Genomic DNA, 12,832 nt, shown 5'->3' with positions numbered 1-12,832 from the left:
ATATTTTGTGGCCCGCAGGACAATATGAAAGTTTAATGTTAGTGTGGTGTTACCATGTTGTGTAGAAGTTTCCGCCAAATCTGTAAACCCTGAACACACGTATCACTCGCGTTGTGTACTCCCGTCACAAAATATTCAACAAATAACGATGTATATCCATAAAATCCACAAGAACTGGCATATTTCCTCATGTATGTTGAAAAGAATGATGATGTTTGAGAAGATTTTAACAAAGCTTTTTTTGCGGAACACCTGAGAATAGATAATTGGCTCTGTGCACTACATTACCCAGCAACGTCAGTGTTAGCGTCACTACTTCCTGTCCATTTTCTATCTCTATGAGGTTAAAATGAATAAATATGCAAAGATAGGACAAGTTTGTGGCAACATGTTAAAGACTAAACAAATCAGGTGAAAACTTCTGTGTTTAGAAAGGTTGCGTTTGTGTCTCCATGGTAATGCTAATGCTAAATTTGAGGCATGACAAATATTAAAATGACAAACAATGGGGTAGTCTTTACATTACTCAATTTAAGTTGTTTATTTTATATTTTAAGCTTTTGATAAGAGTTAGCATGAGCTTTGAGACAGAGCGAGCCTATTACACTTTCAAAACAATGCACGAAGACAAAACATTAACAGTAACCAGCAGTGTAGACCTCATCCTAGGCACTGGCCCTATCTTGCAACAGAGTAATCATGCTATTATCCTGTGCTGTCTACCAAAGATCGCTCAGTTTTATCCCAGTTTATGAACTTTGCTGCATTATTTGTGATTCTAGTTCACACATGGAGTTGCACATTAAACAAAAACAATAGGATTCTCCTTGGCTGAGTGTAAAAAACTGAACAAATGCTTTATATTTTAGTTTCATTCTCTCAAAGCAGTGACTTTGGTTTGTTAACTCAAAACAGGAGCTAGCTTGGCCCCTCGCTGCTCTATCTACCACAGATACTTGAGTAAATAGCGGCTCTTTGACGGCTCTGGGTCTAATAGCCGTAATAGGTTTTCCATGAATGCCCGAGCGCTCCGAGTTGCCACTGTAAGAGAAGCCAGTATGTTGAGCACTAAATCCACTTTGGCCAGGTTTCCCCCTATGGCACAAGAGCTATAGCGAACCCACATCTGCAACACTTTCGCCCTCGCGTAACCATAGCGACACTTTCGGCTTCAGGTTCGGGAGAGGAGGGGAGGCTTTTAAGGGGGTAAATCATCACCGGGGGGAGAGGGAGGGTAACAACGGCGGGCAAAGGCGTTCCCGTGCCCGCCCCGTAGCCTTGGTCGCACAAAACGCCACATGTGCCACGCAGTCAAATGGCCATAAATCCAGCCATGCACAGAAACGCGCAGCCAAAAACGCACACACTGGCGCGCTCGTACACACTTCTACACACACACTGTCATCTGCTCCTGACAGCTGCCCCTTGGCGGTGAACACTAGACCCCTCTACTCCTCCTCTTCTCCTCCTCCTCCCTCTAACCACTCTCTCTTCTTTTCTCCCAGCCGGCTTTTGTTGCTCACTTATTGTCAACTTTCCGCTACACAACAAAAAGAACGCGCATCCTCCCCGTGACACCAGCTAATTGATTATTGATGGCGCCAAGCGAAAAGTGACTTATATTCAAAGCTATAGGCGGTCGGGCACAATGCAGCCGATAGGTGGAGTTGTAAATATAGCAGGCATTTATATGTAAAACTCCAGTGCATACGTCTCGGGCTTTGTGTTGCCGTTTGGATAAGGCAAGAGTGTATTTTCCTTTGAAGATAGTGAGGTTCAGATTTTAGCCAGAGAAAAGAAATGGTCTGAGGGTGAAGTTAAAGAAGCTATTTTTGTTAGGAAAGACAACCCTTCCTTAAACAGGAATGGGGCCTGAGACATAATCTGTCACTGATCTATGATTCAACAAACAGGAGGGCCATTAAAGGTTGAATAGGGTTATTAAAGGCTGAAACTGGAGACAATAGCTGCTTTACAGTTTCAGTGTGGTTAGCCAGTCAGTGTCCACCAGTAATGTGACCAGAGCTGAACTGAAGCAGCTTGAATGAGCAGCGAAATGTCTTCACTCCTACAACGGTTTGTCCAGTTGACAGATTTAAACATCGTCTTTTGCTACAACAATGTATTTCGGCATTACTAAAAGTTTAAACTCTACCAATGTGATATAAAAATGTTGATACCACAATGATATTAAAAAAAAGTATCATACCTGGACGACTGAGGTATTACACAGTTACCACATGGTTTTATACTAGTTCTAATACCGGTCAAGCAGTGGTAGAAGAAGTACTTCATTTTGTTATTTAAGTCAAAGTACAGATACTGAAGCAAAAAAAAAATCCCAAATAAAATTAAAAAAAGGTAAAAATCTACTTCAGTAAAAGTATTAAAAGTTCCTGTTTAAAAAATGTACTTAAAGTAAAAAATAAAAGTATTTTGAGGTCTTGTAAGGCTTCAAAACTACTGATTTTGACCAAGATTTGTGGTGAATTTTGTTCAGTTTTCTTCTAGCTGTGTTTGCTCAAAACATGAACTTGATAAAAATAAACCCTCAGCCTTTTCAGCAGGTCTCAAATAATCTTAAAAAAAAAATACTTTCACTTTTCAGTCTTGTTCCAAAATATTGTGGAGTAGAAAGTACATATACCTGCTCTGAACTGTAGTGACGTAAAAATAAAAAGTATAGCGCAAATACCTAATTTGCCTTACGTTTCACCACAGTTCCAGTTCCAGAACATTAATTTTAGCATTGATTAATATCTAGCAATCATTACCTTTATATATATAACATCAACTTAGAATTATAAAGTACTTTACTAGGTACACAAACCTCTCAATAAGCCATTTTTCATTTACTCTATGCATTTAATGCAGATGCCTTGGACCTGAATGACATCTTCTAATCTGAAACCAAAATCTCTGAGATCCAAAAACCTTAACCACGTATTTATTTCCACTTGTATTTAAACAATAAATTAAGCCAAGACGCTGATAAAAGCCAAACCAAAAACCTCTAGTTCCTCGCTTTGGTGTCAGTGTGACTTCTAACCGAGATCGCAGACAAGCAAACAGTCTTGTACATGCTCTCGCTATCTGCTAACATCACATAATTTTGCTCCACATGGTAAAATATAGGACAGGGTAGTGACAGTGGAGATCAGATAGGGAGTGAAAGAGAGAGAGAGGGCGCTTGGTGGTGAATGCCTAAACAGACTATTGTGTGAAGCAGTCGGCAGGGAGAGAGGGATGGAGCGGAGGGAGGGAAGGAGACTGATGATGGAGGTTTTAAAGAATGGCACAGGCTTCGCTCGTGTCCCCTGGAAATGTGTCATGAAGGCAGTTCTATTAACATCTTAATACAAGCTTCCCAGGCCCCGGAGAGCCCCGCGAGAGCCGACAGCGTACGTGTCTCCTCCTCTCCTCCTCGCTACTCTGCAAGTGCATATAACAAGTTTTAAAAGGTCCTGTATTACGTAAAACTGACTCTATGGTATAACTAGTGGAGCTTTTGCCATTGTTTACAGTGTATGGTTGCTAGGTAACTGTCCATGTATAACCAGGAAGTAAATTTACGGCTCAGGAAAATGTTTAAACTTTGGAAAACTAGGCAAGATTTTAGTCAAATCTTAATTAATCAATTGTAAGTTTTTGTGAAACAAGTAGTCTGACACATTATATACATTCTAAAAGGTCTTATATTGCACAATTGACCTGGAGTTGTGTTTTGTTTCATTCGCACATGTTTGAGTAACCCTTTATTATTCGTCTGTCTACATCTCCAAAGCTCAAAATGCTCTGTTCCACTTCATGATGTCATCTAGTAGTAGTTAACAGCTACCGTTTACCTTTAGTTAAGTAGAGATTGGCAATTCCAGGGCTAAAATCATCAAAATGATTCTAGTGAAGGTGTATGGAGTTTAAAAACATCGTGGACACTCTTCGGTCTCGCATTAAAGCTCCCGTAGGACTATAGCCTAAACACGGGCCCTTGCAAACATGCTTCAGTGAATTCCTTCATGACTCTCTGTTCCCTCCTCTACGTCTTCAGTGCATTTCTCCATCTGTTGGCTGAGCGTCTCTACAAAAGGCTTTGTCTCTGGGCTGGCAGGCTTTACTCATAGAGAGTGTGCTCCAGGGGTCAGTGCTAACTTGTGCCATCAGTGGAGAGTGAAGTGGAGTGATTGGCAGAGTGCAGTCCTGATTGCGCTGAAGAGACTGGAGAATATAGTGAAGAGAAAGCCTGGTCTACAGTGGACTTAAGAGTAGTACATGAGATGGGGAACATTTGCTTTATGTTCAAGAATCGCAAATATTCTTGGACGGAGTCAGGGTTGCCATAGCGAACCTTTTTTTTTTTTTTTTTTTTTACGCCGGATGCTCTTCCAGCCAGGTACAATATTGCAAATAATGTGGTATGTGTGCGTCTAGGCATTTTTAAAGCTCCTATATTACAGAAAATGGACTCTTGTGAGCTTTAAGTCATGTTATAACGTTGTAACTTCCTCTGCAGCCTAGTTCCTTGGAAACTGGCAAAGTGCAATCATAAACTGTCTTTCCATGACTTCTGCTTTGACAAAAACTATTATTTAAAAGGCAAAATAGACTCTTGTGAGCTTTAAGCCATGTTATAATGTTGTTACCTCCTCAAAAATACACTCTGTTCCACCTCGTGAAGTGGTAGTTTTCAAATCAACAGCTACATTTGACCTTTTGTTCAGTAGAGATTGACAATTTCAGGGCTAAAATCATCCAAATGATTCTAGTGGAGGTGTATGGAGTAGCAGCAGAGCAGAGAACTTCCTGTATTACAAGATGATGACATCACAAGGTGGAACAGAGTGTTTAAACATGTGTGAATGAACCAAAACACAACTCCCGGTTTGTTTATGATAAGGAAACAAGATTATAACCTAAATCAGAAAACAGCGTAATACGGGCTCTTTAAAGAACGGTTAGCAGCCTTCCACCATGAGGTTTTGGGTTCGATTCAAGGGCTTTCCAAAGTCAATCAAACTATACGACTAATGCTAGATGCTCCGCCCCCCCAGGCACCGCTTATGGACGAAAAAAAAAGAGCAAAAGACGGATGAATACTGCCCAGCACTTTCATAATCAAATGAGCATTACCGTTGCTCTCTCCAGTAATCGTCCAAGCATCGGTCTTTCAAATGATATTTTTTAAAAAGTCGCTACTTCATGGCAAAAAGGCGTGATATTGATTCTCGCTCTCCGCAGCACGCTCCTCATACTGTGCAAGCTGCTACTTAACAACATAGTGGCCTGTAGTCATCCATTTTAAAAGGCTCCAACGACTCGATAAGTCACTGAAGGCAACATGCTCAACTACTCAAGATGATGAAAACAACTCCAACCACATGACTAGACCATTAACTGTAGCCCTGTGGAGTCCCGGAGCATCTGCCGTAGAAAGGCCTTATCAAAGATCTCATCCTTCTATGTGAGGGGAACTTCAAGGGCCGCGATACAAAAGAGATGGCATCTGTTCCATCAGTAACACTCGCGTAAATTCAAATCAAACGAATTTTTCAGCGTAAGTGTTGTAGACATTGTTTTTAAAGTTGTTCAGTTTGCACTTTATATACGATATGACTGCTTCATTTCACTCAAATAAAATACAAGAAGCTGAAAAATGCTTCCACAAGATCTCACAAGTTTCTAAATAAGTTAAAAATATACGTTTACTAGAGAAAAAACAGGCCGATATTTGCGCTTGATAGTCTATAGGGTATCGGTCTTAAATCTCCAGGACAAGCCGATATTGTGTTATTTTGCTTTGGCCAACCCGCTGCCTAAAAATACCCATAAAGCTTGACTGGAGCGCTTAACTGCACACTACACAGCCCTCATAAAGGTTTGGAGGGAAAAACGGCTGTGGGTGAGTTTGTAGTAAATTTAAATTAGATCATTGGGGGAAAATAATCAAAAACCCCAAAAATATCGGCAGAGCTTATTGGCCGTCGGTTTCTATGGATTCTAAACAATCGGTATCGGAATCAAACTTAAAAAAAAACATGTCAGACGGTCTCTAATGTTTACTTCGTAGTACAAATTAAGCAAAAAGCAACAACAATTACAGTATTCTTCCATTTAAAGCTAAACTATGTAACTTTCCTGGCTTGTCTCTATGGTTACTGCTTTGCCTGGAATGCTCCACAGTATGGTATATTAAACTTTTCCATCTTTTCCATGGAGAACAGGTTCCAAGTTACATGTCAGGTCTGTGGAGAGGCGAGTCTACTCACTGAAAGATCATGTTTTTCCGAGGCGTTTTAGAATTGAAAAGATGTCAGATTGACATGTTTAAAGCCCTACTGCGTAACTTTATTCAATAGACAGATGAATGTTGTCATTGTGTCCTCGAGCAAGACACTGTGTAGACTGGTGTGTGAGTCTGTGTGAATGAGTGAGTGTCTTGAAGCGCTATATATACGTACTTTAAAAAATGTTACAAATGATGCCGCTCTTCCGCTCTTTCTTCTAAATTGAACACTACAGGAGCGTGCATACATTTCATTAATAATCGTGACTCATTTCTGTAACGTTAAGTGTTCGGAGCAGATGTGAAAGTTCAGCACTGCTCCCCATCGACGCAGCTCCTCCTCTGACGACACGAGACCACACTCCAGTTGATCAATGTCACCGCCAATCCCCATCCTCCGTCTGTCTCTCCTCTGCACTGTCTGATACATGCACCATGATGCCTGCACCATGACATGAGCGAGGGAAGAGAGGAGGGAAGAGAGGAGGGGGGTAAGGAGGTGAGAGAAGGAGGAGAGGAAGAGAAATGAGAGGGCGAGAGAGAGAGGAGAGAAAGAGAGGAAAGGGGGCAGGTGAGAAAGTATGGAGGTGAGAGAGAAGGAGGAGAGGAAGAGAAATGAGAGGGAATGAGAGAAAGGAGAGAGAGTGGAAGTGACAAAGAGGGGGAGAGAGAGAGAGGAGGGGGCAGTAAGTCAGTGAGTGTGGAGGTGAGAGAGATGGAGGAGAGGAAGAGTAAGGAGAGGGTGAGAGAGAGAGGAGAGAAAGAGAGGAGGGGGGGCAGGTGAGAAAGTATGGAGGTGAGAGAGAAGGAGGAGAGAAAGAGAAAAAAGGGGGAGAGAGCAGAGAAAGGAGAGAGCGAGAGGAGGGGGGCAAGTGAGAGAGCATAGGGTGAGAGAAAGAGAGAGAGAGGAGGGGGGACAAGTCAGAGAGTGTGGAGATGTGAGAGACGGAGGAGAGTAACGGAAATAGCAGAAAGAGAGAGAGAGATGAGGGGGGCAAGTGAGAGAGCATGGGGGGTGAGAGAGAGGGAGATAGAAAGAGAACGTAGAGGGAGGGAGGGGCAGACAGAATGGGGTTGAGAGAGAAAGGAGAGAAAGAGGGAAGAGAGAGATTAAAGAGAGAGAGTGGGGCCAGAGAGAAAGAAAAGGGAGAGAGGGAGCAGAGAAAGAGATAGGAGAGGGACATGGAGAGAGAGAGGAGAGGGGGGCAAGTGAGAGAGCATGGGGGTGAGATAGGGAGAGAGAGAAAGAAAGAAAGAGAAAGGAGAAGAAGGCGGAGAGAAGAGGGAGAGAGAAAAAAAGGAGAGAAAGAGGGAGGAGAGAGAGAAAAGAGAGGGAGGGAGAGAAAGTGAGAGAGAAAGAAAAAGAAGAAGGAAGGGGAGAAAGGGGGGCAAGTGACAGAGCTTGGGGCTGAGAGAGGGAGAGATAGAAAGGGAAAGGAGAGAGAGAGAGTGGGAGGGAGAGTGGGGGTGAGAGAGAGAGGAAAGAGGGTGGTGAGAGAGAAATGAAAAGAGGGGGGGATTGGGGGCCAGAGAGAAAGAGAGAAATAAAGGTAAGGGAGGGGGAGAGAGAGAGAAGAGAGGGGGGGAGTGGGGACGAGAGAGATTGACAGAGAGAGGAGAGAGAGAAGAGAAAGAGAGAAGGAAGAGGGAAGGGGAGAGAAGGGAACAAAAGCAAGAGTTGAGAGAAATAAAAGTGAAATAGAAGAAAAGGGGAGAGACGTGATAGAGCGGAGAAAGTGAGACAGAGCAACAGGAAAAGAGAGAGAGACAAGAAAGAAAGGAGGGAGCGAGGAGGGAGAGAGCGCGTGTCTGAGGCAGATTGAGATCAGTGTTGTGACAGGCGGACGGTCCAGAGGGCCAGATAAACATCCCACAGTGAGGCCAGAGCTCCACAGGGCAACGCATTCAAACAAACATGCACGGCCTATGTGTACACAGAAGAAACAAAGACATACTCACACGCATTACTGCAGTACTGTTACTTCAAAATACGATCTGAAGTACTGAGCAGTCATGCGGTTAATAGTAAATATCTTCTCCACTTTCAAGGCACTGTTACATCAAGGAGCCACTCACACATTCACACTCATACAGCAGTGTACGCAAACAGTGGGAGCGAAGTGGGTTAAGTGTCTTGCCCAAGGACACAACAACAGCATTCAGCATTTGTGGGAGCTGGAATTACACCGCCAACCTGTGGGTCAGCGGATCAGACCGGATCAGACCGCTCAACTAATGATGCTTACGTCGAGAGCGGGATTTGAACCGCCAACCTTCGGATCAGTGGGAAAACACTCCACCAACTGAGCTACTGTCGCTTGGTAAAAAAAAAAAAAGGATTCAGTAAGATAGAATGTAAAGTACTGATTGGGATTTAATGGACAATATTGGTATTGATTAGATATTAAAAAAAAAAAAAAAAAAACGTTTCCATAGTAATTACAAATATTACATCTCTTTAATTGGATAGAGTCCTCAAAATGCTTTTAATACGAAGTTGAAACCCCATGAATAGATTAAAAAAAAAGTATTTCTGCGCATGGGAATCTAGCTACATCTGCATAAAACCCATCCTTCCAACTTAGCAAAACCAGTTTGGAAGGTAACTGTATCATTACTTTACTTTACTACGCCAACACCACCACTGGTAACGGACCAAGTATACTTAGTCAGTGAACTCAATAGCACCATTATCTGCGTGCGTGCTCGGAGAAGACAGTTGGAATCGGACAGAGAGAAAGAAAGAGGGAAGAGGAAAGGAGGGGGGGGGAGAGGAAAGAGGGGAGGGGGTGGTGGTGGTGTATATGGACAGAATACACAGCTACTGAGCGCGTTCGCTGCTTTCTCTCATTTAAGAAATAGGTCAAGGATTGGGCCTACATGCGTAACAACGACTTGTCAAAATCTCTCAAGCTAAAACAGTGAGAGGAGAGGCTGGCTGCAGGCTGCCTTAAGGGGGCGATCCGGAGAGCTGTGCACTGGTGACACAGCAAAGACACTGCACAAACAAACCATTTACAAGGGAAATCAGAGATGGTGCAGAGAATATAACAGGGAGCGCTGACCTACTCGGGGCGAGATGGGTTTGTAATGGTCAGTAATTACGGTGTTGGTTTAAGCTCAATCAACAGACAGAGCGGTTGATAAGATAAAAACATTACAGAATTGAATTACTTCTACGAGCAGATATTCATTTTTAAGTGATACAAATGCTGGTTAGACATCTAGTTTCAACGCACAATTTGACATGCAAAAGATCCACTGACTCACAGGTTGGCAGTGCAATTCCAGCTCCCACAGATGAATGCTGTTGTTGTGTTCTTGGGCAAGACACTTCTTAACCCACCTCACCCCCAGTGTGTCTGCGTACGCCGGTGTATGAATGTGTGTGTGAATGGGTAAGTTGTTTCTTGATACAAAACGCTTTGAGTGCCTTGAAGTTGGAAAAGCGCTGTATAAAAATGGGACCGTTTGCCATAAAGTGCGTCGCTCATTGACAATAACTCAAGAATTGTACCCGCAAGCAGTGTCCAACTTCTACTAGCACGATCCACGTTGGCATTTTGAAATGACAGATAGTGTTGAACAGTGTAGCTGGTAACGTCAGATAAAATGAAAACAAAAGTAAATCAACTTCTTAAAATGAACAGATATTAATGTATGTGCGACTTTTTTTGTCATTACTCTGTTTAACCTCACAATTTGACACAATACGCACGCAAAAAGAGCTAAAAAGCGTGTTGCTCACTGACAATAACAACAGAATTGTACCCACAAACACTCATTTTCATTTCATTTTCTTCTCAACGCGCACAACCTCTCAAAACTTCTACAAATACGACCTCCACGTTGTCATATACATCACTTTAACTCAAAACACCACCTTACATCACTGAACTTTTGATCAGCATCTTGGCACGTAGCGTCTATATCAATAATTCTAACGTTCTAAATTTATCCATCCCGGCTATACACAAACGACTCACTTTCCCAAATTGACCCCTATGACCTCTCCCTGTCATAAAACCAATCAAAACATCACAGGATCCCGCAGAGACACGAACACTCGGAGTCTCCACTCCTCCGCTCCTCACCAGCTCTGCGCTCTGTCGCTTATTGATCGGATGCTCGCCCGTCCACTTGGTTTTCTCGGACGGTCTACCTTCAAAGACCCAAAACTTGAAAGTGAATAACTAAAGGATCTTCAATTTTGAAAGAGGAATTGATTTCTGACATGAACTGACAGTTTCTATAACAATTATCTCCTTATCAAAGTGCAATATTAAAGGTTGTGTTGAGCTCGATGAGGCTAAAAATAGACACATTCCGAAGCCTAGCCTTGTAGAAACATCGTCTTTTGATGCTAACTGGCCCAAAGAGACGCTTGCTTTGTACACACTGATGTATAGGAGATTATTTCCATTATATATGACTACTTAATTGCACATAATCAGCTCAAAAAAGTTATGTTAAGGCTGTAAATAGACACGTTCCGAAGCTCTGTAGATATCGTCTTTTGATGGTAACAGGTCAAGAGAGATGCTTGCTTTGTACGCACTGATGTATAGTAGATTATTTCCATTATATATGACTAATTACTTGTAAATAATCAACAAAAAAAGTGATGTTGAGGTAGAAATTAGCCATGTTCCACGCACACACGATGCTATTTGGTATAGTTTTCATTAGTTATAACTTGATTAGTCGCAAATAATCTCCTCGTGATCGTCAAAAACGATGTAGAGAACTGATTTGAATTTCAAAAAAGCAAAAATCCCCCTTCTAGATCTCTGTTAAAAAGGTCATACCCCTGCTCCACTTTGAGACGGATACTAGAATAATGAACAAAGCACCACAATTCCAACCAAGAAAGAGCAGCATTTGATTGCGTTGCCTTGTTTGGGATTAATATGCCGGCCGTCACCCGTAGCAGATGTAACTCATTCTCATGCAAATGCGGAGTAATTTTCTACTTAAGACAACATTTATTTCCTTTAGGCTCGCTGGGGCGGGTTGGCGGCACAGCGCTTGGATGGTCTGACATAGAATGAAGATTTGTAGGTGCATCTGCTCCATGGGCTGATGAGGAGTGGAAAAGGCAGAACTGAACCCATTTGGAGACAATACATCAGTTTGATCGTTTGTTTAGTTTACCGAAAGCCGTGGGACATAAGTAGAGACGCCAGTGCAGGAGTAATTGATAAGGAATGAAGAAGTTTAAAAAGTTCCCAATATTCACTTGTTGCAGTGACAGACAATAGGTTACTAGTTCTCCACAGCCACGAGTTGGTTCATTAATCAAATATAAGCCCTTATACCAATTAATAACATAACAGTGTGTATCTGTACTACTTACACTAACCTATGTGATACTATAGCTTCAGCAGTACAGTGAGGATATACTTGATCTGGCAACCAAGGTCAAATCCACAACACTGACACTGGTACATACCACATCCACTAAAATGAATGAAAACAAGACAGTCCACGTGAAAATACGGGAATCCCTAAATCGCATTGAAACACCTGTCTCTATACCGCAAGCTACAGGCGCATTTGCATCCGCAGACACGGCGCAGTGCTTGTAAGCCACTCGTTGTCACACCTCATCATTCATTGCCTTTCCCGCGGTGCACGCAACCACGCAACCGTACAGCCATGGCACGGGTATGGGCTATTCCAGCACTAGTAGCAGCCCGGACACTTGTTTCCCCTTACAGCGAGGATTCAAGTGGGAGCATCCCGCAGCAGGACACGCAGGAGGGGATGTGGGTATAGGACAGAGCAGACACGGAGGTATGGTCACTCACCTCTCCATTCAAACTACTGGGTTTCCTCTGCTCTCTCCAGCGTGGTGCCGTGTCCTCTGCTGCTGCTGCTTTTACTGCTGCTGCTGCTGCTGATACGCGGCTAGACTCCCATCCAAATTGGAAAAAAAATACAATGTCCACTCTCCAAAATCACGATATTATCCCGTGGCTTTGAACCGTTGTAGCTGTGCAGTCATTCATTCATATTTGTGCCAGTACGTACCGCGCGTAAAAGCCAGAACGCAAAGGCTAAACTTCCTAACGCTTCCTAAGGTTTTAACATCCGAACCGACGGAAAAAAAACGTGAATGAAACAAGACATGAGACGTAACCCGCATGCCAGGCTCGTCCCACGGTGTGCGAGGATCACTGGCTCGGTCTCACTGCTGGACTGACAGCGGCGGCTTCATGTGAGTACAGTAGTGTGGCGTGCGCGCTGCTGCTGCTGCTGCTGCCGTCTAAAGCCAGCCCCCTCTCTCGCGCTCCGGGCTGGCTTCTTATTATGGTGTTAACTATTTCCGCTCATACCAAAACATGGCCACAAACGAGAGGAACAGACGCGGTTTTTTATGCAAAGGAGATTTCCAAGTGCGTAAATGCGTTCAGTTTGAGAAATTACGCATGCGTTTTGGAATATTATAGGTGAAGGAAAACGTCTGAATTCAAAGCAAATTCAAAGCAAATCAAGTGAAACTGACCAAATTTCCACATTTAAGTGTTACTTCTTAGGCTTAACCAGCTG

General features: G+C 43.0%; 1 protein-coding gene across 1 annotated transcript in view; it reads right to left on the bottom strand.

Moving 5' to 3' along the window:
- Nucleotides 1-12,832, bottom strand: part of plxna2 (plexin A2) — a 418,092-nt gene that overhangs the window by 391,352 nt on the left and 13,908 nt on the right. Inside the window, exon 2 of the mRNA XM_055223276.1 lies at nucleotides 12,091-12,190. Within this exon, the coding sequence (XP_055079251.1) occupies nucleotides 12,091-12,190 (100 nt within the window). The remainder of the gene's footprint in view (nucleotides 1-12,090; nucleotides 12,191-12,832) is intronic.

This window comes from Periophthalmus magnuspinnatus, chromosome 7, assembly GCF_009829125.3.
Source record: "Periophthalmus magnuspinnatus isolate fPerMag1 chromosome 7, fPerMag1.2.pri, whole genome shotgun sequence".
Taxonomy (NCBI): Eukaryota; Metazoa; Chordata; class Actinopteri; order Gobiiformes; family Gobiidae; genus Periophthalmus; species Periophthalmus magnuspinnatus.
Note: the sequence above shows the minus strand (reverse complement) of the source record. Positions and strands in the feature narration are given on the sequence as shown.